At 56.3% G+C, this 24,532-nt stretch overlaps 3 protein-coding genes across 13 annotated transcripts; 2 read left to right on the top strand and 1 right to left on the bottom strand.

Moving 5' to 3' along the window:
* The first annotated feature begins 100 nt into the window (after nucleotides 1–100).
* On the top strand, nucleotides 101–4,717 carry ELMO3 (engulfment and cell motility 3). Of its 7 annotated transcripts, none has more exons than XM_049703748.1 (20): nucleotides 101–391; nucleotides 532–572; nucleotides 671–743; nucleotides 941–991; nucleotides 1,204–1,373; nucleotides 1,458–1,557; nucleotides 1,660–1,811; nucleotides 1,893–1,977; nucleotides 2,101–2,151; nucleotides 2,299–2,358; nucleotides 2,448–2,579; nucleotides 2,682–2,783; nucleotides 2,890–2,998; nucleotides 3,107–3,243; nucleotides 3,344–3,507; nucleotides 3,621–3,733; nucleotides 3,829–3,933; nucleotides 4,038–4,120; nucleotides 4,207–4,293; nucleotides 4,381–4,717. In XM_049703748.1, the coding sequence occupies exons 1-20, from the start codon at nucleotides 314–316 to the stop codon at nucleotides 4,591–4,593; spliced, it is 2,106 nt and encodes a 701-aa protein (XP_049559705.1). In that variant the 5' UTR covers nucleotides 101–313; the 3' UTR covers nucleotides 4,594–4,717. The 7 variants fall into 7 exon arrangements, with proteins under 7 accessions (XP_049559705.1, XP_049559706.1, XP_033263603.1 ...); XM_049703749.1 differs by having other exon boundaries at nucleotides 2,236–2,358; nucleotides 4,397–4,540; XM_033407712.2 differs by having other exon boundaries at nucleotides 102–391; nucleotides 1,893–1,971.
* A 2,455-nt stretch (nucleotides 4,718–7,172) lies between these two features.
* On the bottom strand, nucleotides 7,173–21,590 carry LOC101279844 (Leucine-rich repeat-containing protein 29). The gene is given in 7 exon segments (XM_049703636.1): nucleotides 7,173–7,355; nucleotides 7,423–7,644; nucleotides 7,836–7,967; nucleotides 8,167–8,325; nucleotides 9,465–9,755; nucleotides 18,287–19,630; nucleotides 21,529–21,590. Coding segments are annotated over 6 exon segments (1,224 nt in total). The 5' UTR covers nucleotides 18,524–19,630; nucleotides 21,529–21,590.
* A 47-nt stretch (nucleotides 21,591–21,637) lies between these two features.
* TMEM208 (transmembrane protein 208) lies at nucleotides 21,638–24,528 on the top strand. 5 transcript variants are annotated; one of them, XM_004280864.3, is made up of 6 exons: nucleotides 21,638–21,778; nucleotides 22,412–22,507; nucleotides 23,265–23,324; nucleotides 23,406–23,542; nucleotides 24,057–24,141; nucleotides 24,241–24,528. In XM_004280864.3, the coding sequence occupies exons 1-6, from the start codon at nucleotides 21,773–21,775 to the stop codon at nucleotides 24,376–24,378; spliced, it is 522 nt and encodes a 173-aa protein (XP_004280912.1). In that variant the 5' UTR covers nucleotides 21,638–21,772; the 3' UTR covers nucleotides 24,379–24,528. The 5 variants fall into 5 exon arrangements, with proteins under 5 accessions (XP_004280912.1, XP_049559728.1, XP_033263608.1 ...); XM_049703771.1 differs by lacking the exon at nucleotides 23,265–23,324; XM_033407717.2 differs by lacking the exon at nucleotides 24,057–24,141.
* Nucleotides 24,529–24,532: the final 4 nt, after the last annotated feature.

Genomic DNA, 24,532 nt, shown 5'->3' with positions numbered 1-24,532 from the left:
CGGTGCTGACAGCCCGCCCTCCCCACCCCCACCTGCCGCACCTTGGGGCGGGGCGGGGCCGCCTCTGCGGGGCGGGGCGGGGCAGGCACCCTCCTACCCTCCTACCCCCGGGACTCCAACCCGGAACTAGCCTCCGCTCTGGCTCCCTTGGGAAGGCCGCGGCGCCTTGTCGGGAGTGGGAGCCTGGGCTGTGAGTGCGGAACCAAGTCTCGGGCAGAGGAACACCTTCGTCCTCAGGGGCCTCAGACCAGGTGTGCCCTCGGCGGGAAGTTGCACATCTGGAAAGTACAGAGGCCCCCACCTCGGGTAGACTATGGTGCCCCCGCGGAATGTAGTGAAGATCGCCGTCCAGATGCGCGACGCCATCCCGCAGCTCATCCAGCTGGACCAGGTCACCCGGACTGTCTGGCCTCCGTCCACCCCACCACCTACCTCCGGGTTGCCCCTTTCCCCTCGAATAGCCCCCCCCGCCTCCCCCAGGCTCCTCCCCAACTCCCACTCCCATCCGGTGAGTGACTGTTCCACTTGTAGGCAAAACCCCTGGCCGCTGTGCTGAAGGAGGTGTGCGACGCGTGAGTGCGGGTCTGCCGGGGCATGCCGGGTGGCTGGTGGGAGGGCAGGAGGGAGAGGGCGCCCCCTACCCGCCTCGCTGAGCCTCTGCTGCCCGCAGGTGGAGCTTGCCTCACTCTGAGCGCTATGCCCTACAGTTTGCTGATGGGCACAGGAGATACATCACTGAGAACGTGAGTCCCCTCCCCGCCCCACATTCCACTCTGTGACCCCTTTAACCCACCTGGCTCTGACTCAGAGTCATCATCCCACTCTCTGGAACCTGATCTTTCTTTTTACTGACTCCCAAATCCTCCCTTATTGACAACCCCAATTAACCAATCCTCAGAGCCCTTCTTGAGTTCTCTTCATTTTCTGCCATCTTTTCCAGAACCGCACGGAGATCAAGAATGGCAGCATCCTGTGCCTCAGTACTGCCCCAGTAATGTCCCTCCTGACCATGCCCTCATTCTGTGCCCCTCTGCTATGCCTCTTCTCTGCCCGCCACTGGCACCTGGGCCCTAGGTCTGGAGGCCCCAGCCCTAACCCCAGCTCCAGCCCAGTAGTGCCCCACCTAGTGGACACCCAAGTCCCCACATCCCCAGTTCCCACTCCTTACCTCCTCACCTCTGTTCTTGCTCCCACCCCTGGCAGGACCTTGAGGCTGAGCGGTTGTTGCGTGGGCTGCAGAGCGAGAGTTGTGAAGGGCGCCGGGAAGCCCTTCAGCACCTCGTTCTGCTGGCCCCAGACATGACCTTCACCCGGGAAGTCATCAGCCGTGATGGGCTTCAGAGACTAGGCTCCATCATTGAGGATGGGGACGAGTGAGCCCAGGGCTGTGGTGGGTGGTGGACATGGTGGGGCTGGGCCTCCTGGTCTGGTCCTCTCAGCCCCACATGTCTCCCCAGCCTAGGAGAGGTGCTGGCCCTCGCACTGAGGGCCTTCTTGGAGCTCATGGAGCATGGTGTGGTGTCCTGGGAGACGCTCAGCATCCCCTTTGTTAGGAAGGTGGGTGGGCTTTTCTAGGGGTAACAGGTGGGGGCAGTGGAGTGGTGTCAGGGTCTGGCCTTCCATGGTGCTGAGGTGGTGACAACCCCTGCTCCTCTAAAGGTGGTGTGCTATGTGAACATGAACCTCATGGATGCATCTGTGCAGCCCCTGGCCCTGGGGTTGCTGGAGAGTGTGACCTTGAGCAGCCCTGCCCTGGGCCAGCTGGTCAAGAGTGAGGTGCCACTGGATAGGCTGCTGGTGCACCTACAGGTGTAAGTGTCTGGAGGTGGGGTGCAGATGAGTGGAGCGGGGCTGGACCTTGGATGGCCGGCTGAGCCCTCTTCCTGTCTCAGGATGAACCAGCAGCTGCAAACCAAGGCCATGGCACTGCTGACAGCTTTGCTGCAGGGGGCCAGCGCTGCTGAACGTAAGGTGGGTGTCCAACCAGTGGCTGGATTGGTGGGGGGAGGAGCTGGTGGGCAGTGTGCTCCACAGTGGGCCTGCAGGATGGGTGCTCATGGTGGGGCTAAATCACCTGAGTCCCCTTCCCACCCACCTCAGCACATGCTTGACTACCTGTGGCAGAGAAACCTTCGCCAGTTCATCTACAAGGTAGGAAGGACCAGGCCAGGCAGACCCTTCCCCGCTCCTCTCCTCGTGGCCCACACTCACACCCGTGAACTGGCTGTTCTCCAGCACATCATCCATAGTGCAGCGCCCCTGGGCGACGAGATGGCTCACCACTTGTACGTACTGCAGGCCCTTACGCTGGGGCTGCTGGAGCCACGCATGCGGACGCCACTGGACCCCTACAGCCAGGTAGGTGCCTTTGGGGCACACGAGGCTGGGGACGGCTGGAGCTTGGCCTTGAATCTTCAATCTTAACACCACTCCAACAACGACCCCAGGAGCAGCGGGAGCAGCTGCAGGCCCTGCGTCAGGCTGCCTTTGAACCGGAGGGGGAGTCCCCGGGCACTGGGCTGAGTGCTGACCGTCGCCGTTCCCTCTGTGCCCGCGAGTTCCGCAAACTGGGCTTCTCTGTGAGTGACCCCTATCCAGCTCCCTGCCCTTGCCTCAACTCAGGGCTGCTGTTGTTCCAGAGGGCTGGGCCCTTCCTCAGCTGCCTCTCCCCCTTCCCCCAGAACAGCAACCCTGCGCAGGACCTGGAGCGCGTGCCCCCTGGCCTGCTGGCCCTGGACAACATGCTCTACTTCTCCAGACACGCGCCCAGCGCCTACAGCCGGGTCAGTGACAGGGTGGGGTGGGATACGGCAGGTTGCCACCTAGGCGGGGGGTCTCCACAGCCTCAGTCGTGACTCCCCACCCCGTCCTGTGCTCCCACCACCCCAGTTTGTGTTGGAGAACAGCAGCCGTGAGGACAAGCACGAGTGTCCCTTTGCCCGGAGCAGCATCCAGCTGACTGTGCTGCTGTGTGAACTGCTCCATGTCGGGGAGCCCTGTGAGTGGTACTGGGCACAGCATGTCCAGGAACGGGGGACGGAAGGGCAGAGAGGGCCAGGGGCTGCACACACTTTCTCCCTGAGCCCCTCCTGCCCCCCCGCTCCAGGCTCCGAAACTGCCCAGGACTTTTCACCCATGTTCTTTGGCCAAGACCAGAGCTTCCATGAGCTCTTCTGTGTGAGCATCCAGCTGCTGAATAAGACCTGGAAGGAGATGCGGGCCACTCAGGAAGACTTCGACAAGGTGCGTAGGGTGGGAACAGGGAAACCTGGGCCAGGGCGGGGGATTGTTCTGGGTCGGGGCCCAGAACTCAGGCCCTGAGCTAAGCTTGGGGTGGTCCCAGGTCACGCAAGTGGTGCGGGAGCAGCTGGCCCGCACGCTGGCCCTGAAGCCCAGCTCCCTGGAGCTCTTCCGAACCAAGGTGAACGCGCTCACCTACGGGGAGGTCCTGCGCCTGCGGCAGACAGAGCGGCTGCATCAGGAAGGCACACTGGCCCCTCCCATTCTGTGAGTTGGTGGGGATGGGTCCCAGTCCTAGCCCCCACCTTCCCTGCTGCCCCCTGGGCCTCACTCAGGCCCAGGTCGTCCTGTTCAGCGAGCCCCCTCCCCCCCTCCCCCAGGGAGCTGCGGGAGAAGCTGAAGCCAGAGCTCATGGGCCTGATCCGCCAGCAGCGTTTGCTCCGCCTCTGCGAGGGGACACTCTTCCGCAAGATCAGCAGCCGACGGCGCCAGGGTCATTGCTTGGGCAGTGGGGCTGGAGAGCGGCTGGGCTGGGGTCAGGGCGTGTCCCTCTCGTCACTCCTTCCCTCTTACCCTTTCTGCCCACAGACAAGCTGTGGTTCTGCTGCCTGTCCCCCAACCACAAGGTGCTGCAGTATGGGGATGTGGAGGAGGGCGTCGGCCCGCCCACCCCCGAGAGCCTGCCTGAGCAGCGTAAGGAGGGCAGGGTAGGGGTCAGACACCTGCTCTTCCCAGACCGCCGCCCCACCCCGGGACCGCCTGGGGTCCCAGTGGTCAGCCCTACCTTCTTCCTGCAGTCCCTGTGGCCGACATCAGGGCACTGCTGACAGGCAAGGACTGCCCCCACGTCCGGGAGAAGGGCTCGGGAAAGCAGAACAAGGTGAGTGCAGTGGGGACCAGGGGCTCCTTCCCACCCGCTCCTGCCGTGCCCCCTGCTTAGTGCTCCTGGCTCCCTTGCTTCCCCAGGACGTCTGTGAGTTGGCTTTCTCAGTCAGCTATGACCACGGGGAGGAGGAGGCATACCTCAACTTCGTTGCCCCATCCAAACGGGAGGTGAGTGTCCGGGCAGGCTGAGCAGAGTCGGGCAGACGGGCAGGGGAAGAGACGGGAAGGCCCTCATGGAGATGGCCCCATCCCCAGTTCCACCTGTGGACAGATGGGCTGAGCGCCCTGCTGGGCAGTCCCATGGGCAGTGAGCAGACACGGCTGGACCTGGAGCAGCTGCTGACCATGGAAACCAAGCTGCGGTTGCTGGAGCTGGAAAATGTGCCCATCCCTGAGCAGCCACCCCCCGTTCCCCCACCCCCCACCAACTTCAACTTCTGCTACGACTGCAGCATCGCTGAACCTTGACAGTGAGGTTGGCCAAGGGCCACAGCTGCTGCCACTGTGGTGGCCACAAAGGGTGGAGGGGGGAGAAGCACAGGCACCCTGACCAGCAGAGGCTGCAGCAGAAATAAAGTCTGCTTGGCTCTTAGACATGTGTTGAGCCAGCTCTGAACCCTGCAGGCTAAGCCTGCCTTCAAGCTTAGCTGGCAGATAAGATGAGGGCATCAGGCCAGGGCCACAGCTTGGGGCCACAAACCTGGGCAGCTACAGTTGAGGGGCTGGTGTTCCGAAGGACGGTGGGGACCGGCTGGCCCTGTTACCTTTCTCCAGCGTGAGTCCTCAGCCTCCCTCAGTGCTAGGCCTGCAAAGAAGGATGGCCTGTAGTCTGGGGGCACCAGCTGAGAGAGGTCTGGGGCTGCCAGCCAGCTGAGGGTGAGGTGGTAGGGCAGGAGGCATTTCCCCAAGTGGATGCCTTTCTGGGCGCCATTAACAGGGGCCTAGTCTGGGAGCCATGTTTCCAGAAGAAGACTCCTGACAGTCTGAGCTCAGTCCTCAACCCTGCTTGGCCCTTCCCCTGCGTCATTTGTGGGTCGTGACGGCCTCCTGTTGAGAGGCGTGAAGGGAGAGATGTGAAGTTGGGTATGCTTTGTGCTGAAGGGCAAACTCAAGGTTCCAAAAGATGTCCCCCAGGCCAGTGGGAGGATGTAGGCTGATTCTGACAAGGGGGAATTTAGTGCAGCAAGCCTGCATTCTGATTAAAACCCAACTGCAGCAGCATGGGTGGGGTGGGGGCCACAGACAGGCCAGCTGGAGGTGAAGCTCGGAGGCTATGGTCACAGACCCCAAGCCTCTGAGGCAAAGAGGAGCACACCCACCCACAGGACCCACGGGCAGGCTGGAAGCTGCCAGCCACCACCCTCTGACCTCCTCCATGCCTCTCACTACCTCTCTTTCCCAGTGCCTCCTCAAAATATGTTTTTTAAGCGTTAACCATCACCATGTTACCTAAAAACTGACGATACGACACCTCCTTTGAAGAATGTTCTGGGGGAGTACTTGTTCCCTCTCTCTAGCTATGCTTCTGACTTGGGCATTCAGGGCCCCACATGCCCACTCCTGCATTCAGACTTCCCACCGCACTTAGAATAGTCCCTGTTGAGTTCAAGGTGCAAATGGGGAGCCCAAGTGCAGTTAAGTCTCCTAATACCATCAATTCTTCCTTCTCAGTGTCTCCAGTCCCTTGTTACAGGCCACCATCATCTTGGCAGGAACCTCCTGACTTCCTGCCTCCTGTCTCGCCCTTCCAATCTTCTCAATACCAACTACCACACTGCTTTCTCAAACAGGAAGCCGATCTGATTACACACTCACACACACACTGTCTCCCCTGTATTCTTCGGTGTCTCCCTGTTGACCGTGGATAATGGTCACGGTACCATGATTGAACAGAATCGAGATGGGTTGCAGACGCGTTGTGGTTTAGCCCTTTCAACAGAGTGCTTGTGGCTTACAGAGTCACAAGCATGTGGACCAAGGATGCTCGGTCCAAGCTGGCATCCTCCCTGCCTGCCATGGGACTGGGACTACCCCTACACCCGGCGCCAGCTCTGGCCTGCCCATGTGCACCTCCCTGGTCCCTTCTGCCTAATTGTCTCCTTCCCTCCCTCCTCTTTTTTCACTGACTTGAGTCTTTCCTTGACCTCCCAGGCTAAGCTTATAGCTTCTGTCTCTGTTCAGGAGGTTGGACTAGACCTCTAATGACCCTTCCTACCCAGAGATGCTATCCTCTTTAGTGTCTTGTGTGTGCTGAAAACAGCCTCACTGACTCAGGCAGCCTTAATCACTGCTCCTGGGATCTGGCTGGGATGAGGGTACACAGACATGCCTTTGCTGCAGGACATGTCCTGGGGCTTGTGCTGGGGAGAGGCCTCTGGAGTCTCCCACCATGTGGGGAAGAAGCTAGGACCTGCTGGGGGCACCTGTAGGGCTTTGGGCCAGGTGTGAGGAAGAAACTGTCCCTCTGGCGTTTCCTACACATTGTCCCTGGGCTGGGCTGCTTCATCTGAGGTGGGGAGGGAAGGGGCCCTTTGAGAACTTCGGACAAGGAGGTGAGATCTGGAATTTTTAATCTTGTTGGGTATACAACAAAGACTGTGGCTTGGCTGCTAAAGCTCAGTGCTGGTAGGGGGCTGGGAGAGCTGTGGGAAACAGTACAGGCCCTAGTGTGAGAAGGGGCAGGGCCAGAGGCACAGGGTCTGTTCCTCCCAACACCAGACCCAGCCCACCTGTGGGCCTGGCCTCTGGACCCAGGCCTGGACAGGAGAGCAGGAGCTGGCATTTCCAGGGGCCTGTGGCAGCAACATGTAGCTGGAAAAGGTTCCTGCTGGGCTGTGGGGCAGACTGGGGCAGGAAGCCCCTTGGGCTGCCCTGATATAGTCCCACCCTTAGTCCTAGAAAAGGGGTTTTTAGCTTGGGGAAGGGGCTCTGGGGCATGTAGCAGAGGGAGGTGGGAGGCACTGAGTCAAACTCCAGGTCAAGAGGCCAGGCCTGGAGCCTCTGGAGGTGACAGAGGCTGAGCCACAGGGCTGGTTACTGACCTGGCCTCAGAGTGTTAGGGTCAGGTCAGCCTCTCCCACGAAGCGGGACTGGACGCAGGTCACCTCAGGCAGTTGGGCTTGGAAGCGCCTGACGGAAGCCATGCTAATGCCAGGACACATGGCCACATCTGCCATCCGGAGCTGCTTGCACGCCTGCCCAGTGGAACCCAGCGTTCCGCAGGGAGGCCACTGGGCGAGCGCTTGACCCGGCACGGGGCCCCAGCCCAGCCCCTACACTGTGCAGCACCGGACACACTCACTGCTCCGAGCGCTGACTGCACCTGGACAGGTTGAGGTGCTGCAGCCTTGGCCGGGAGCCGGCTGCCTGGACCCAGCCCTCGTCGCTGAGGCGGCTGCAGTGACTCAGCACCAAGCGCTCCACGCTGGGGCAGCCTCTGGCCGCAGCCAGCAAGCCCTTGTCTGTGAGTGCTGGCAACAGGCTCAGTGACAGCCGCCTCAGCTGGGGGACCTGGAGCACCTGCGAGGATGGCGGGGGGCGGGTGGTGTGGTGCTGGAGCCCTTCCAGCTTCCCCCACCCCCAGCCAGAGGAATGGCTACGGGCAGCAGAAGCCAATGAGAAATGACTTTTTCCAGGCAAAAAGTGGGTTGGCCCCGACCGCTGGTTTCAGCCGCAGGGCCTTCAGCCTATCCACATCCCCAGCCCCACACCTTGGTCAAACTGGCATCAGTCAGCTTGCTGCAGGCTGTGAGGTCCAAGTCCCGTAGGGCCTGCAGCGTGAGTAGGGCGGGCCCTATGGCCAGGGAGAAGGGTCCTTTTGCGGCTGGAGGCCCGATGCCCAGCTCTCAGGGTGGCTGTGAGAGGAAACCCCTGCTTCCCAGATTCCTCCTGAGTTTGGCCTTCAGCTGCTCCCAGAGACAGGCGCAGGAGGGCAGCTGAGCCCAGGGACCGCCCCGCCCGCCATGACCTCGAGGGTCCCACACCTGCGGCCCCTGCAGAGTCTCCTCACTTGGTTGCCCCAAGCCCAGAAGCCCCCGGTCACGGAGCTCCTTGCACCAGGCCAGGTGCGGGACTGACAGGTGGGTGAGGTAGGTGCAGATGGCCTGCACGGTCCGGTTGGTGAGGGGCCACGCAGGAGGATAAGTCTAGCACCCTGAGGCTTGGGCCCAGCGCTGGCATCAGGGAGAGCACTGAGGCGTCCTAGGAGGGAAGTGGAAGAGGGAGAGGGCAATGGAGTGGTGGCTTGTGCCTGTGTCACCGGGCTTGGCGGGGGTCACTAGGAAGGTTCTGCCCAAGGTTCCAGCCCCACAGGCAACAGGAAGCTGCCACTGGGTCCACGGAAGGAAGCAACAATATCCCTGTGCTGGTGAGTGTTGGAGTGGACCTGGTGGGCTGCAGTGGTGGGAAACCAGGAGAAAAGCAAATGCCTAGATTGGCTGGGGCAGGAAGGATGCAGGTGAAAGTTTCTAAGGTGTTCACCCTGCCTGTGCTCCCAGAACCAGTGGTGGACATCTGATTCTCGCTGAGCCAATCAAATATGCTCCCTCTAGGACTGTGAGGTCACAGGGCGGGTAGGGCTGCCACCACCAGGAGCAGGAACTAAGGGCAGAACAGAGGAAGCTGCTTTGTAGAGGGATGCAGAGACACGGGAAGGCGGGGCCCCAGAGAGAGCAGCTGAGAGACGCACAGTGGTGAAGCCGTGAGGATGGAGTAGGGCAGGGGAAGAGGGGCACTTGGAGGAAAAGGCTGAGATGCAATGCTCTGGGCACAGTGCTAGATTGAAGTAATAATCTGCTAAAGAGGAAGAGACTGACACTGCAGGAAGACAGGGACGCCACCCAGAGGGACAGGGCTGAGCCCTATTGAAGGAACTGGCTTCAGTCAAGAAATGACCCTTCTGCTCCCACGTCACGTTACCTCCCTCGGGCCCTGCCTGAACCATGACTGCTGTGTAACCTCGGTACCCCTTCCCCGCAGGGCTCGGTTCTGTCACCCCTTTCATCAGCCTTCCTGGCCCCCAGAACACCCACCCTCACTCCCCTCCTCAGACTGCAGTGGTCACCAATCACTTGGCTCATGAGGTATGTGCCACCTTGTGGGCTGGGCCCCCTGGTCTCCTGGACCTCCCTCTACCTGGACCCACTGTGGGGCTGCGGGGAGGAGTGCTGGCAGCAGCCCTGTCTGTCTAGGCTCCTTTCCTCTTCCCGACTGTGTCCCCAGTTCAGCTCTAACTACTCCTTGGACACAAACACTGGGCGCCTCCCTGGCGCCACGCTCCCAGTTCCCCCAATCCGTGGTCCTGGTGAGGAAGGAAGGAAGGAAGGGGATGGGACGCTCACCTTGAGTGAGGAGCAGTAGGCCAGGCTGAGGGAGACCAGTGGGTGTGGAGCTCCGCACACCAAGCCCAGGGCCTGGGCCGATTCCCGCCCTCTCACCAGGCAGCACTCGGCCATGTCGAGGCTCTGCAGCTCCCGCAGGCCCCTTAGGGCTGAGTATCTCGCATCCGTCAGCCGCTGCAGCTTCCTCAGGCTCAGGTGCCACAGGCGCCGCAGGCCCCGGCTCACAGCCAAGAGTGCCCCGTCAGCCAGTTCTGAGCAGCCGCTGAGGTCCAGGAAGGTAAGGTCTGGTTGCTGGTGGCAAAGGGTGGCCACAGCCTCTGTGGAGAGGTCCCGGCAGCTGTGCAGGCTCAGCTCCTGCAGCTGCAGCCCAGCCACCTGGCCCAGGGCCTGCAGGGCCTCGGGTGGCAAGCCAGTGCCACTCAGGCCCAGGGCGTGCAGCCTACCAGCCTGCTCCTTCACGAATTGCAGCAGGTTGCGGAAGGAGAGTTGGGAAGGGGAGGAATCCTGGGGGCCGATGGAGCCCTCGGCTGGGCCTGGCTCGAAGGTGAGGTGGCAGCAGGCCAAGGAGAGGCGCTCCAGGCTGAGAACTCAACTGCTGAGCCGGTTGAAGCTGAGATCAGTCAGGTCCCGCAGGCTAGCCAGACTGAGCTCACAGAGGCCGCTCAGTGCCTGCTGGACCCGCTGTGCTGTCTTGGGCTGAGCTAGCAGCATGCCTGACGTGAAAAGGCTGTTGCAGCCACTGAGGTCAAGGAAACGCAGGGCCGGGCAGCCCAGGATCAGGGCCACGAAGGAGGCCTCTGTGGGGCTGCCCAAGGCACAAGCCTCTGTGGGGCTGCCCAAGGCACAAGCTCTGCAAGTGCAGGCCCAGGTGGTAGGCAACAGACTGCAGCACCTGGTGTGAAGCCGGCGAGCCATCCAGGTTGGTCAGGCTGATGCAGCAGATGCCCCTGAGACCCAGGCTCTTGACGGTCGGAAGGGAGGCAGAGGACACGGGGATGTTGTACCTTACGTTGGCCTATGGGACAGCAGCGGGCCTGGGGTTAACCCTCTGGTCTCAAGAGTGTGCTGGCCATCGGGTCTGGGGGCAATTCACTGGCCAGAATTTGAGGGCAGGTCAGGGAAGGGGTTTTCTACAATGGGGACCCACTGTGGTGTGTGGTGTCATGTGTGCTTGAGGGGGTGCTGTTGGGAAGTGGAAGCTGGGAGGATGGGTCCCACTGGGGGTCCAAGGGGATGACTACGAGGGGAGGACAGGAAGGTTAGTGACGGACGGGACTGAATGCCTATGGAGGGCCTGGGCCAGAGTGGGGACTTAGCATGCTGAGTACAGGAGGGCTGGGGGGGACCTGGAGGAGAGCCAGAGAAGCCCCCCGGCAGCAGGAGGACAAAGTATGCTGGACCTCAACTTTTGGGACTTTCAGAAGGTGGCCCTGAGACCCATGGACTCGGCTCCAAATCCAGGGCCTCAGCTTGGCCTTAGCTAAGCAGTCAGCCTCCCCCACTTTCGCGAGAGCATATAAATAGCCCTCGGAACAGCTGAGGGCGGGAAAAAGGTACGCAGGTGTTGCTCAGCACAATCCCCTGTGGCCCAGATGCCAGAGATCTGGGACAGGCAGTGAGGCCGAGGTCCCCTGGTGGCCACACACATTCAGTGTCTCAGCCACATGAATGTTTGCAAAAATGGGTTTTGTGTGTGAGTGAAAACGTGCTCATGCACTGAGTGTGGTGTGCGCATGCGTGGGGGCGTGGGCGCGCTCACAAGTGTAGGCCCTTCAGGCTCGAGAGTTCAAGACATGCTTGTGAGCCTGGGGCTCATCTTTAGAGGGTCTGTCGTATCTGTCCAGGTAAGGAGGGAGAAGCGTCCCGTTTCTGTGGGCAGGAGTTCATAGGATGAATTTCAGAGGCAGGGAGGAAGCTGAGTTGGCCCTGCCGTAGAGGAACAGGGGAGCGAGCGCGGGGAGCACACAGTCGGAGTTGGGTGGGGCCGGGAGGCAAGCTCAGGGCTAAGTTGTTGTGGGAAAAAGCTGGCTTGTTTACGAGTTTGGGGAGCCCCCAGTGAGGGAGATGTTTTCGTGGAACCTTCCCTGATCTTGTGCCAGAAGGAGCCAAAGGACAGTAGCTACAGGAATGTGTGGAACTGGTCTGTGGGGGGAGGGAGAAGAGGACTTGGCTTCTAAAATCCTAGCCCCATTTCTCTACCCCTGACCAATGCCCAGGTTGCAGGCAAGTGGTACTCAAAGGCTCTTGTTTTCACAAGCAAGCTCCCCAAAAAACCTGTCCTGTGAGTAACGGCAAGAACTAGCTGACATTCCCTGCTTGTTCCCCACAGAACATCATCAAAAAGGAACCAGAAAGGTAGAAATGACGCCTAATACGCACTCCTGTTGATAAGATACTTATCAACAGGATTCTCCCAGGAAGACGCACGGAACTCATTCCCAGGTGTGGAGAATCAGCCTGGCTTCTGCCCCAGAGAGAAGCAGCTGACTATGGCTGTCCTCACGGGAAGGAGGAGCGTACGGTAAGAGGGAGACCAGCGCCGGGCGAATTTCACGGGAATCAGGGTGTCAAACCAGGTTCCCATTTCAGACCCTGTGGTCAGTATGGATGAGAGGAGCTCTCCCCACAGATTCCCCGCGTGGACACTGGGAGACAGTGGGGTAGTGGGGACTCCGAGGACCTGGGTCCCTCTCTCAGATTTAAGGAGAGCTGGGGAAGATCTCAGTGTGTGAGGTTCGGGAGGGTACCGAAAAGATCAGGGAGAAAAGGTTCTAGAAAGGAAAGGTAAAGCGTGCCTCCAGCCCTTTCAAAGCCCTGCAGTGACGACAGATGAGCCAATCTGATGATGAGTAGAATGAACTCTGGCTGGGGGAGTGCAGAGCGGTGCTGGTTGCCAGGCAGCACCTGCCCCCAATAGTCACATGCCACCCCCGCAGGCCCCAGCTCCAGCAGCCTCCAGTCTTCCTTCTTTCCCTGTCTTCCTGAGCCCTGGCTACCAGGAAAGTTCTTCCCTCTCCCAACTGCCTTCCTGTGAACAAGGTAGATGAACAGCCCAGCGTCCAAGTACAGGGCTGGCAGGTGGCAGCAAAAGCTACCCAATAATGGGGCAGGGCCTGGCCTAAAGGACTTCCAGCTATGGGGCCAGGGTGAGATTTTAGACTGCCTCCTTGCTCCCCACTGTTTTTCTTGGTGGGGAGGAGGAAGCCTCTAAGCCATCACCGAGATGGTCTACCTGGGACTCAAATACAGGAGCCCAGGAGCAGCCTGTTAGGGATAATTATCTGTGGGGGCAGAGCAGCAGGCTTCTGGGTTCTGGTCCTTGGCCCCAGTGTAGGAAAGTCCTCCTTCCCAGGCCCTAGGAAGATGCTTCTAAAGGCCTAAGGGAGGACTACACAGGTACTTGCTCCAGCTTCAGCCGCCCCATCACAGAGGGGCCGACTAGCCCCCTGGGCTCCTCCCTTTCCAATGCCGGCATCTTAAGAGTAAATGCGAAATCATTTGGAAAATGCCCTAAGCTTGCTAAAAGCAATACATGTCCCTTGACTGTGAGAGGCCAGGACTCTGTCATAACTACTGAAGTCCTGAGCTGAGATGGCAGGCCTGTGTGCAGACTTGAAAAGCCATCTGACGGAGACGTGGCCCTCCTGTCTGCTGGCACAGGAATCCAAAGTTAACACGCCTGTTTTCCAGAAGCCCTTTGAGAAAAGATATGCCCTGGTGCCCAGGGGCTTTGGTCTCCAGAGAGGAGTCAGACCTTGGGGGTCATTTCCAGAGGCGTTATAGACGCCTTGGGCAGGAGAAGGCCGCAGGGGGTGGGAGCCGTCCTGAGTTCTTCAGTGACCAGCCCAGTGGCAGGCAAATAGCACCCCTGCCCCAGTACGGACAGAGCCCGGGTGTATTGTTGGGGTGCTGCCTTTGTCTACCTTCTTATTTGAGAAAAAATGGAATTAAGTGGGGGTAGGTCAGGGAGAATAAGAAGTTGCCAAGTCTAGTATCCTAGCCTGGCCTGGAGCCATACAGGCCCCAGCTTGGCCTTGGTCAGCCAGAATCTCTGTAGCACCTACTAGCTGGGGCTCCACCTCCTTATCAAGCTGTTGAGCCCTGGGAGATGGTTCCTGCCAACAGGGTTCCGCAGATTGGTCTCTGGGACATGGTGCCGGCAGGGCCCTAGATGCTCAGGTATCTGTGGCCCGGCTTCCCACCACTCCCAGCCCTGGGGGTGGAGTGGGGGACTGAGTTTTGCAGAGGCACCAAACGGGTCTTTGTCAATGTTCTATCTGGAGTTCAGAGTTAGCTGGAGAAGCCCCAGTGCTGAAATGGTAGACTCTACGATCCCAAACTCTGACCCTGGTCTCCTCCTTTTCCTCCCTCCCTTACTCCTATACCAATCTCACCTTTATCCCTGGGGACTGACTGCCCACTTGGCTTCTTCTATGCTCTCCTTCTTTGCTGGACTCCAAGAGGCCTCCCCCGGATTACCTCTCCTCAGGGTCCTTGTGGCCCTGCCCGTCATGCTGCTGTCTGTGCCCATTCTCCTTGCCCCCTGCCTGGCCAGGGATGATGAGACCGCTGCCTCCTCTGGGTGTGTGCTGGGGATAAGAATTCTGCCTGAGGAAGCCGTGGCCTCCCCTCGTGCCTGCACTGTCAGCACTGGCCTGCCCACTCCCACCTCCTCACTGCCTCCCCATCTCTTCTCACTCCCCTCAGACTTCTCTCCAAGCCCACTATCTTCTCCAGCCCCTGACGCTACTGTAGCTCCCTCCCCTCACTCCAGCCTTCTCCGAGATGACCTGACCATTTCAAAAAGAAACCAAAGCCCCTTAGGTGGGAAGGCCCTCCCTTTTCCCTGTTCACATCCACCAGCCCACCCCTGGCAGGACCCATCCTAACCTCCTTCCCTCTCCTGCTCTTTGGTTCAGGGTGACCCCCTTCTCCCGGCCTACTGAGCCTGTCCCCCACCCTCTCCTCTGAGAACCTGCCTTTCCACTGCTCGTTCCCCAGAGTCCACAAACACCCCGGAGTCTTAGCAAAGGCCTCCCTTGATCCTGCATCCCCTCTTCTCACCTTTCACCCCCTCCCCTCCACTGTCAAGCTTCTTGGAAGCACATGGGTGCCCACACCCACTGTGGCCACCTCTTTACCATGGCTTTGCCCACTTACCCCTCCACCACTGTCCCCACAGAATCACTCATTCCCAACAACAGCTCCTCTCTGGCAAGGTCACCAGCATCTGGGGGCTCCCCTGAAGACTTCCCACAAGTCTCCTCTCTGCCATGCCATGCTGCCTGCTATGGATGGCCAGTCTCCCCTGATGCTCTCTCCCACTGGGGGTTCTGAGACTCTGCCCTCTTGGCTCTCCTACCTTCTAGGCTGCTTTCCATTCAGGGTCACCAAAGAAGAGAAAGACCCAGTCCGTAGACCAGTGGGTTATCCATGGGTTGTTCCATTCTAACACACACACACACACACACACACACACACACACACACACACACACAGTTTCCCTCCACGTGCATCCAGCAGACTTCATCCCATTCCAAACACACACACACACACACACACACACACACACACACACACACACACACACACACACTTTCCCTCCACGTGCACCCAGCAGACTTCATCCCATTCCAACTACTTTGTTTTCCACACCTTCTTCTTGAGCACCAGATACTGGGAGCCATGATCTGATGGACCTCTCTCCGGATTCAAGGATGCAATATGCCCAAATCTGAGTTTACTGTCTTATTGCTGGTCTCTGGCCCTTCTCCTAAACTCTCAGTGCCCTCTACCACATCACCTAAGTCAGAAATCTGGGAGTCATCCTAGACCGCTCCCTCACATCCACAGTGATGAAAGTCCTTTCCATTCCATCTCTTCGATACATTGTAATATGTCCCTTTGCTCCCCCCTCATTGCTCTGCCTTAGTTCAGGTGTCCTTATTGTCTGTCAGAAATATATTAAGCAGTTTCCTCCTGATCAGGGTCCGGGCCTCCAGTCTCCCTGGCTCCAGTCTATCCTTGGTATTGTCACCAGGGTGGTCCTTACAAAAGGCAATAGACGACACTCTTCAGGCCCTTTGATGGTTCGCCACTGCACAGCATGGAGACTGAGCTTCCTGACTGGCACTCAAGCCCTTCTGTTGTCTCATGCTCCCCTGGCTGGGTTCAGCTGTTTTCTGTTTATTTTTGGCAGGGGTGGGTGGGGTGGGTGGGTCTGACCCCTCACCTACTCCGAGTTGTCTATTTAGCCAGCATTTATTCCTCTCTGGAGATTTAGCCCAAGCGTCCCCTTCTCCATGAAGTCTTTCGTGAATCTTCTCTCTGCGTCCTTGGTGTGCCTCATACGATTGTGAGTGCAGCACCCTACCCCCTCCTTTTGGCTTGTGCTGTCTCCCTCTCACTATCAACTCTGGGTGCTGTGTCAGCCCCAGCCCTGCACTCCTAGGGCTCAGCAGAGTGCTGGGCACAGACAGGCAGTATCACCACCTGAGTGAGTGAGGCCCCTCCCTGTGTCTCTGGTAACTTCCCATCTTCCTCCTGCTGTGTGAATATTCCAAACCTCTGCTGAGGCCCTGGCCTCTGCCTCCTACTTACTCCCCTAAGACAACCTGGCCTCCACGGTCACCACACAAAGAACCCACCAGCCTTTAAGGAACTGCCTCAGCAAACAGCTTCACATTGCCACCCCCACCCCTTCACTTCCTCAGGAGAGGTGACATCCTCTCCATCCTACCCAAGACCAAGCCTTGTTCACTGAAGCCTGTCTGGCTGCCACCTCAGGTGGCGGCTGCCATTCCTGACCTCTCTCCTCCCTACACTCACTAGTGACTCCTTCAGCACATAAACACATTAGAGATTTCTCCCAGTTAAAATCCTTTGTTTAGCCCACCTCAACTTCTCTTTACAATTCTATTTATTTTCTTCTTTTCATCGGGAAATTTCTTGCAAGTGAGGTCATCCTCTACATATCCTTTCTTCTCTCATTCACTCTTCAACCTACCTGGCCTTTTTCCCCAGATGCCAAATGTTACTGAAGCCATTGGTGACCACCCTGTATGTCAAACATCACGGACACTATCTGTTCTTTATTTTCTGGACTCTTTGTGGGATTTGACACTGTTACTCATCCACTCAACACTTGAAATGCTCTTCACCTTTGACTTGTGTGTCCTCCTCTCGCTGGGATCTCCTCAGCCCCCTCTGTAGGCCCCTCCTCCTCTCCGTGCCTTTGGACTGGTGTCCGCTCGGGGGCGTTCTCTGTGGCCTGCTCTTCAGGGCTCCTCGCGCTCTCCCTAGGGGAAGGGACTCAGATCCATGGCTTAAACGCCCACCTGTTCTTTAATGACACCCACATATATATTTATTACCTAGACCCTTCTCTTGAATTCCTCTCTCAGAAACCCAACTGCCAACTGGATCTCACCATTTAGATGTCTTATACTTCAAATTTTCAACAAGTTCAAATCAAATTCCTTTAGACACTAAGCTCAATGACACTGGAGAGAGAACTCAACAACAGACCCTACTTAAACACACACATTTAATATATGACAGACGAGGCTTCCAACTCATTATACATAAATGGTATTTGGGCTATTTGAAAACTAATCAGTTTAGCTCCTTACCTTAGAGCATAAATCAAAATAAATTACACCAATAAAAAATATAATTAATATAAAAATTCAAACCATAAAACACGAGAAATAATTTTGCTGTGAGCCTAAAACTGATCTAAAAAGTAAATTCTAATTAAAAAGAAAGACACAAAATGTAAGTATATATTTATCAGATCTCTGAAGAGAGGCAAAAGATCTCTAAAGCAATGGAAGAAATAAGAAAGAAAAGAAGTTCAGAATCAACAACCTAGAAATTTAACCTCATAAACAAACACATATCTACAAATCAAATTAAAAGGCAAATATATTAGGAATGTATTTCAATAAATATGTAAAAGGTTAATCTCTTTAATTATAAAAAGTTCATACAAATGGATAAGAAAAATACTAAGACCCCAATAGTTAAATGGACAAGGAACACAAATACACAAAAGAGGGAAATGTAAATGGTCAGCTCATGAGAAAACTGTTTAACCTCAGTGATAATCAAAGAAGTCAAAATTGAAACAAAGAGCTATCATTGCTGCCCTTCAAACGAGCACAGATGCCTGCATTCACCTCCTAGTGGGCTGTCTCCCTGCACTCCGACTCGCCCTCTCAGTCCACTCTGCACTGCAGATGTCTAAGACACAAATCACCACATGTTACTCCCCTGCCTCATATTTCTTTAAAGGCCCCACGATGATAACCAGGAGAAAGTCCCAGCAACGCCACCTGGCACCTCTCTTGCTGTCTGACCCCTTTCTAGCCTCATCTCCCACCACTTCTCACACACACACCTAAGTTCCAGTCATAGGGAACCTGTGTGGTCGTTTCCAGACCTATTTCACATTTTGGTGCCTTCACCTGTGCTGATATGAGTTCTGGAAGACCAACCTTCATCCTCATCCTATTCCTTCAGGAAGCCTTCCCTGAGGCTGCCAGTCTCCTTCGATGTCCTTCTTCATGTCCCCATGGCACCCTTCATTCCAGTGTCACAGCACCGAGCACACGACATCATGATCACTCACATATTTGTGTTTCTCCTTCACTGGACTAGGAGCTTCTCAGGGGAGTTTTATTCATCTGTAGAGCCCCAGCACTGTACCCAGAGCCAAGCATGTATGAATAAGTATGCAGGAATGAGTGGATGAATGATGCATGAGCAGGGCCAGGAGCAAGCTGAAGTGAGAATGGGCCAGGTGAGGGCGGGTACCTTACCTCCCGAAGGGCATTCTGGGCTGCACAGCACCAAGCCCGACTCACGAGGGAGGCCTCTTTCTGATCTGACAGAGGCAGGAAGCTCAGAATATATGTGAGCATCTGAGGGAAAAAGAATGGGCATTGGGGGCTGTTAGTGCTGGTGGGGGCCTTTGGAACCTTCTCCAGCTGATAGCACAGTAGGTCAGAGGGGACTAGAGCACTGGCTTCTAGTTCATCTTGGATCCTAAGCTTCATGGAGTCTTCACTTCCCCTCTCCAGCCGCCAGGTATCTTTACTGGGAACAAACCTCTCCTGAGCACCACCTGGATGCAGGTTTGCTCTGACTGATAAAAATCAAACTTCCTGCTCAAGTTGGTAAAAAGAACCTGGGCATTGGGACCAGATAAACCTAGTTTAGATCCTTATTCTCTCAAGTGACCTCTCCGAGCCTTATTTTCCTTATCTATAAAAAGACAATTGTAGTGAGATTTAAATGGGTTGTTGTGACAATTAAATAACATGGTAAAGCGTCTTGCATAGGATCTAGAACACAGCAAGTCAGGTGTTCCTTCTCTGATCTTCAGGAAGTTACACTGGGACCGCACTCTTTTCCCATCTTCTTCACTGCCAACTAGGCTACTCAGCTGACTGTTAAGATTCTCAGCAAGAAACTCTTAACAGCCTGGTAGGCTTAGACTCTCACTCCACCTACGCTCTGTGAGGCTGGGGGTGCGTGGGAGTGGAGGCCCTATTAGGGACTGGGGAAGGGAGTTGCCTGTGAGACCAGGAATTATCTGATATTAACTATTCTTTTCTTCTGGAATCTTCCCTCCTTGACTTCTGTGATGCTGTGTTTTCTAGGGCTCCACTCACCACTCCAACTGCCCTGTTTCTGGATTCTTCTGTGGCTCCCAGGGTTCAGACCTGGGCCTTTCAGTCTGTTACTTTCTAGGATAATAAATTCATTTGCATGGCTTTAACAGTTACCTCTATAGGAATAACCAGCAATTCAATATGGACATATTGTTTTATCATTAATGTGCTAGTTTAGTATTGCCAACTCGCCACAGGATTCTTCATCCAAATGTTTTACCATCACCTTCATCTCAACCTCAGTCCAAAGCAGCCCCTCCTCCCAACTTTCCAGCCCCTGAGCTTCAATGCCAACAGTGCATCTCACCTGATGATCCTGATAATACTGTGTACTCTTCATGCTCTTCTGTCCCTTGCTCTCAGATATAGGTGTAAAGCACAGGCTTTAGGCCAGGCTAACTTAGACTCATTCAAATCCCAGCTCCACAGATTCCTAGCTGTGTGACCTCAGGCAAGGTACTTGAACTCTCTGAGCCTCAGTTTCCACACCTGTAAAATGGGGATATTAAAAATCTAGATCATAGTCTTATGATGGGGATTAAATTATATATACATAATATAATTTTTATATATATATATATATTTAATAGATATAATATGCTTCACATCTAGTAGGTTGTCCATAAATGGTTCCTGGATTGCTGTTACTAATATTTCTGCCTTTGAAAACTTACCACCTTAGTAGCCCAGATCTTCATCACCCCGCCTTCATTCCTTCCACAATTTCCCACCTGATCTCCCTGCATCCAGGCTCATCCTTGCTAATCATTCCTCACAATGCAACAAGGTTAATTTTCCTAAAACACAGCTTCAGTCTCAGTGCACTCTGATGAAAACCTTCAGGGTTTCCCAGTCCCCTCAAGACAAAATCTCTTCTCCTGGGTCAGCACTGCCAGGCCTCCATGCCTGACTGGACCCCTGATTCCAGAGCTTCCACAATCCAGTCTCCTCACTGTCCTACAAACACAGCATGTCTATTTCCTTATTTCCTTTTGCCTATGTGGACCTTTTCCCCAGCCCACTCTGATCTCTTCTTTCCTTCTCTGATCCTAGTACACAGAAGGTACTCAGTCAATACTTACTGGATTGCATTAAGTAAGGATGGACAGTCTTTTACCTCTATTTTCACCAAAGGTTTGCTCAAGGAAGGGGTGGGAAGATAAAGCAGATCATTACTGAGAGGAGAATGACGGGAGAACAGCCTCTGGACCAGGGAGGCTAGGCATGGGCAAGAGAACACCGATGGGGACTGGGACTGATCACGCCCCTATCCCCAAGGGGAGGCAGGAAAACCTGACTGAGCCGAGGTAAGATAGTGGCCATCCTGTCTTCTGGGGCTCAGCAGTCAATCCAAGGAGCAAAGGGAGGGCAACAAACCTGTCCTCCCTGAGGGGAGGAAGCATGATTCTTTGAGCTGAGAAGCGGGGAGGCCTTTCTAGAGGGACCAGAAGAAGCAGTGATAAGGGTGGAGTGGCCACCCAACGAACCCCATCCCAAGGAGCTACTAGAGATATGACTGGTCATCTCTGAGACCTATGGGGATGGAACAGATATCCTCCGGGGCCAAAGGGGGAAAGGATGCCATCGCAGGGGGCTCACTGGGGTTGGAGCAGTCCTGTATTTGCTAAGGGAAAGGAGCACCATTCCAAGGGCTGATGGGGAAAGGGTGGCCTGTCTCCCTTGGGCTGAGGGAGGGGGTTGCCAGCTCTCAGGGGAAAAGGGATGAAGAGACCATCCCAAGAGGCCACTGGGGACAAAACTTATCATCTCTCTCTAGATAACAGCGGCAGAGTGGTCTTGCTCCAGGCTAAGGAGAGGGAGCAAACATCCCATGGGGTGAAGGAAGCAGGGATGGCCATCACTAGGGGTCGAGGGAGCAGGGAGCAGGCCTGTCCCCGGTGAGGGAACTCAGAGACCATGCCCGAAGTTGATGGGAGGGGGCAGTCTGTTTTCCACCGCCAGGGGAAGGGGCAGCCGTCTCTCGGGGAGGAGGGAATAGAGCGACCATTCCAAGGGGCCAATGGGGATAAGATCGGTTTAACCTTCGGGGATGATGGGATGGAGCGGACATCTTCCAGAGCTGAGGGGGAGGGGCGGCCATCTCAAGAGATGCAGGGTAGGCAGAGGCCCTGTCCTCGCTGAGGTGACAGAGCGGCCATCTCTTGGGGCCGATGGGGAAGGAGAGGATGGTCGCCCAAGGTAAGGGGATGGGGTGGCCCAAAGGCGGGGCCGTTACCCATAGCCAGCAGGTCCTTGGATCTCCCGGGCTGGTTGTTTCCGCCAGACGGGCGGGGCCAAGGCGAGCTGTCTGACAGCCGCTCCCCACAGCCTGGGACCCCGAGGGCGGGGCCTGTCCCGAGCTGGGCCTGAGGGCGGCCTCCTCTCACCTCCAGGGCAGAGATTCAGCCATCGCATCCCTGCCGCCTCCGCCCCCGCGCAAGGCTTTCTGGGAAGTGAAGTCCCACCGACTCTGGGGGCGGAGCTTGGGAAGGAGGTGGATTTCCCACTTCCGTCCCAGTTGCTTACGATTTGGGTCTGCACCGGAAGTGCCTGTGCAGCAGATGTGGTACCAACTGAGTGCTGTTTCGGTCGCTCTCCCATCTTTCCCCGGCTGGGTATTTGCGTCGCACCATGGCGGTAAGGAGGGCGAGTAGGGCGGGGTCCGCAAGGCAAAGCACTCTCGGGGGGCCGGGAGACTGAAAACAGAGGAAGGACATCAAGGGCAGTGGGTCGGCCAGAGGGAGGTGCCATCCGGTGGCTGGACCGTACTAGATTAAGCGGGGGAGTGGAGAGGCGCAGGAACGTACCAGAGCTGGTGCCGGAGAGGGGTGGGCGTCGGTACCAGACAGTGTCAGGACTAGCTGGAGATCTGAGGGGCTTGAGGCGGGGTAGACGTTAGACCAGATCTGGTTTACTCTAGCAGAGGCCGGAGAGGGTCGCCATTCAAGCCCCCTCAGGGATCCCCTCTGAAGGGTTTGTCAGCCCAAAACTGGGCCTTATCAGAGGATTCAGGAGATACCAGCCTAGTGTTGGATTGTTCCCAGCCCGAGCAGGAGGCGGTCATTGCTGGGTGTGCTGGAAAGATGCTGTCAGCCCTAAGCAGGATGGTATGGAGGAGGGGTGGACATCCCAAGAATTGTGCTAGCTTTGAGCACCGCGGAGACTCGGCTGAGGTGCAGATGAAACTCTGTAGCTAACCGGAATGGTGGGGAGGATAAGGAAGACCCTGGCTGATGAGGGTTCTGACAGCATCTCGTCATCTCTCTGCAGCCCAAGGGCAAAGTGGGCACGAGAGGGAAGAAGCAGATATTTGAGGAGAACAAAGAGACCTTGAAGTTCTACCTGCGAATCATACTGGGGGCCAATGTAAGTGCCTCCCTCCTTGCTTCTGTGCCCACCCAATGTTCCATAGCCCTCAGCTCTGTTTGGTGGGTGGAGTGGTGGCAGTGTATGACAGCTAAAGCTCCAGAAGAAAACTCCAACTAAAAGTAAATGAGAAAGGATCGTGGCACAGAGAAAGTGCTGAATAGTCAAAACAAAAAACCAAAACCAAAATGAGGGTGTGAGTCTCAGATTGACTGGAGAGCCCTTCCCATCCTAAATACACAGGGGCTTCTTTCCTGGGCTGAAATGTCGGAGGGGAGTCTGGGTATTCAGGAAGCAGACCTCTTCCCCCAACCGTATAAGAAACGATTTGTCTTCTTTCATCACCTGGCCTAATATCTTGGTCAGAGTCGAGGGAGGTCCATGGTTTAGTAAGCATTTTAGATTTCTTTTTCATTAAAAATTAAAATTTTTATTATTTATTTATTTATTTATGGCTGCATTGGGTCCTTGTTGCTGTGCATGGGCTTTCTCTAGTTGCGGCGAGTGAGGGCTACTCTTCGTTGCTGTGCGCGGGCTTCTCGTTGCGGTGGCTCCTCTTGTGGAGCACAGGCTCTAGGCACGTGGGCTTCAGTAGTTGTGGTGTATGGGCCTAGTTGCTCCGCGGCATGTGGGATCCTCCCGGACCAGGGATCGAACCAGTGTCCCCTGCATTGGCAGGCGGATTCCTAACCACTGCGCCACTAGGGAAGTCCCTAGTAAGCTTTCGATCACAGCCTGATCCTGTGTCTGCTTACAGGCCATTTACTGTCTTGTCACCCTGGTCTTCTTCTACTCATCTGCTTCATTTTGGGCCTGGGTAAGTGTCCTGCATCCTGGGAAGTGGGTAAGCACATAGGGTCAGTGGCTGGCCTTTGATACCCCCATTCTTGTTCGGCAGATGGCCCTGGGCTTTAGTCTGGCAGTATACGGAGCCAGCTACCACTCTATGAGCTCGATGGCAAGGGCAGCCTTCTCTGAGGATGGGGCCCTGATGGATGGTGGAATGGATCTCAACATGGAGCAGGGCATGGCAGAGTGAGTGTCCCCCGCTGTCAGCCCAGGTGAGCGGCGCCAGGGCTGGGGTGCTGGGGCCCAAGACCCACAGCTACCTGTGGAAGGGTGGAAGGGAGTTGAACTAGGGCCCATCTATTATTTTTGTTTTTATTTTTTTTGCGGTATGCGGGTCTCTCACTGTTGTGGCCTCTCCCGTTGCGGAGCACAGGCTCCAGATGCGCAGGCTCAGCGGCCATGGCTCACGGGCCCAGCCGCTCCGTGGCATGTGGGATCTTCCCGGACCGGGGCACGAACCCGTGTCCCCTGCATTGGCAGGCGGACTCTCAACCACTGCACCACCAGGGAAGCCCGTTTTTTTAATTAAAACAAAATTTTTTTTTTTTGGCTGTTCTGTGCGGCTTGTGGGATCTTAGTTCCTCGACCAGGGATCGAACCTGGGCTCTCAGCAGTGAAAGCATGGAGGCCTAACCACTGGACCGCCAGGGAATTCCCCGTCCACTATTTTTGGCCCTTGCAGCCTCCCTTCTATCCACAGGCACCTTAAAGATGTGATCCTACTGACAGCTATTGTGCAGGTGCTCAGCTGCTTCTCCCTCTACATCTGGTCCTTCTGGCTTCTGGTACGTGGGTCGTGGGCCTCCCAACGAGGAGCTGGGGCATCTACCCCTTCTCTTCTTTCATTTCCTGCACCTGGCTTCAAGCTCCCTTTTCTCTCCTAGGCGCCGGGGAGAGCCCTTTACCTCCTGTGGGTCAATGTACTGGGCCCTTGGTTTACAGCAGACAGTGGCGCCCCAGCACCAGAACACAACGAGAAACGGCAGCGCCGACAGGAGCGGCGGCAGATGAAGCGGTTATAGCCACTGACGTTGTGGCTACAGGTTTCTGGGCCCCGGGTGGCTCTATCAGGCTACATGGCCCCCATGCCAGGAGCAATGAGGGCCTAGTCCAAGGGCCAAAGGCAGTCTAAGGTATAGGATTGGTGAATAAATGGCTTACAATGTGGATAATGGC

Source organism: Orcinus orca, chromosome 20, assembly GCF_937001465.1.
Source record: "Orcinus orca chromosome 20, mOrcOrc1.1, whole genome shotgun sequence".
Taxonomy (NCBI): Eukaryota; Metazoa; Chordata; class Mammalia; order Artiodactyla; family Delphinidae; genus Orcinus; species Orcinus orca.
The sequence above is the reverse complement of the archived record's forward strand: the minus strand, read 5'-3'. Positions and strand labels throughout refer to the sequence as shown.

Bases quoted from the DNA above. Each gene is read 5' to 3' on its own strand.
- ELMO3 (XM_049703747.1), top strand. From the start codon at position 314: ATGGTGCCCCCGCGGAATGTAGTGAAGATCGCCGTCCAGATGCGCGAC. The intron at 3,934-4,037 runs GTAAGGAGGGCA...TTCTTCCTGCAG, and splicing joins CGAGAGCCTGCCTGAGCAGC to TCCCTGTGGCCGACATCAGG. The intron at 4,294-4,380 runs GTGAGTGTCCGG...CCCCATCCCCAG, and splicing joins TTGCCCCATCCAAACGGGAG to TTCCACCTGTGGACAGATGG.
- TMEM208 (XM_004280864.3), top strand. The intron at 23,325-23,405 runs GTAAGTGTCCTG...CTTGTTCGGCAG, and splicing joins CTGCTTCATTTTGGGCCTGG to ATGGCCCTGGGCTTTAGTCT. The intron at 24,142-24,240 runs GTACGTGGGTCG...TTTCTCTCCTAG, and splicing joins TCTGGTCCTTCTGGCTTCTG to GCGCCGGGGAGAGCCCTTTA.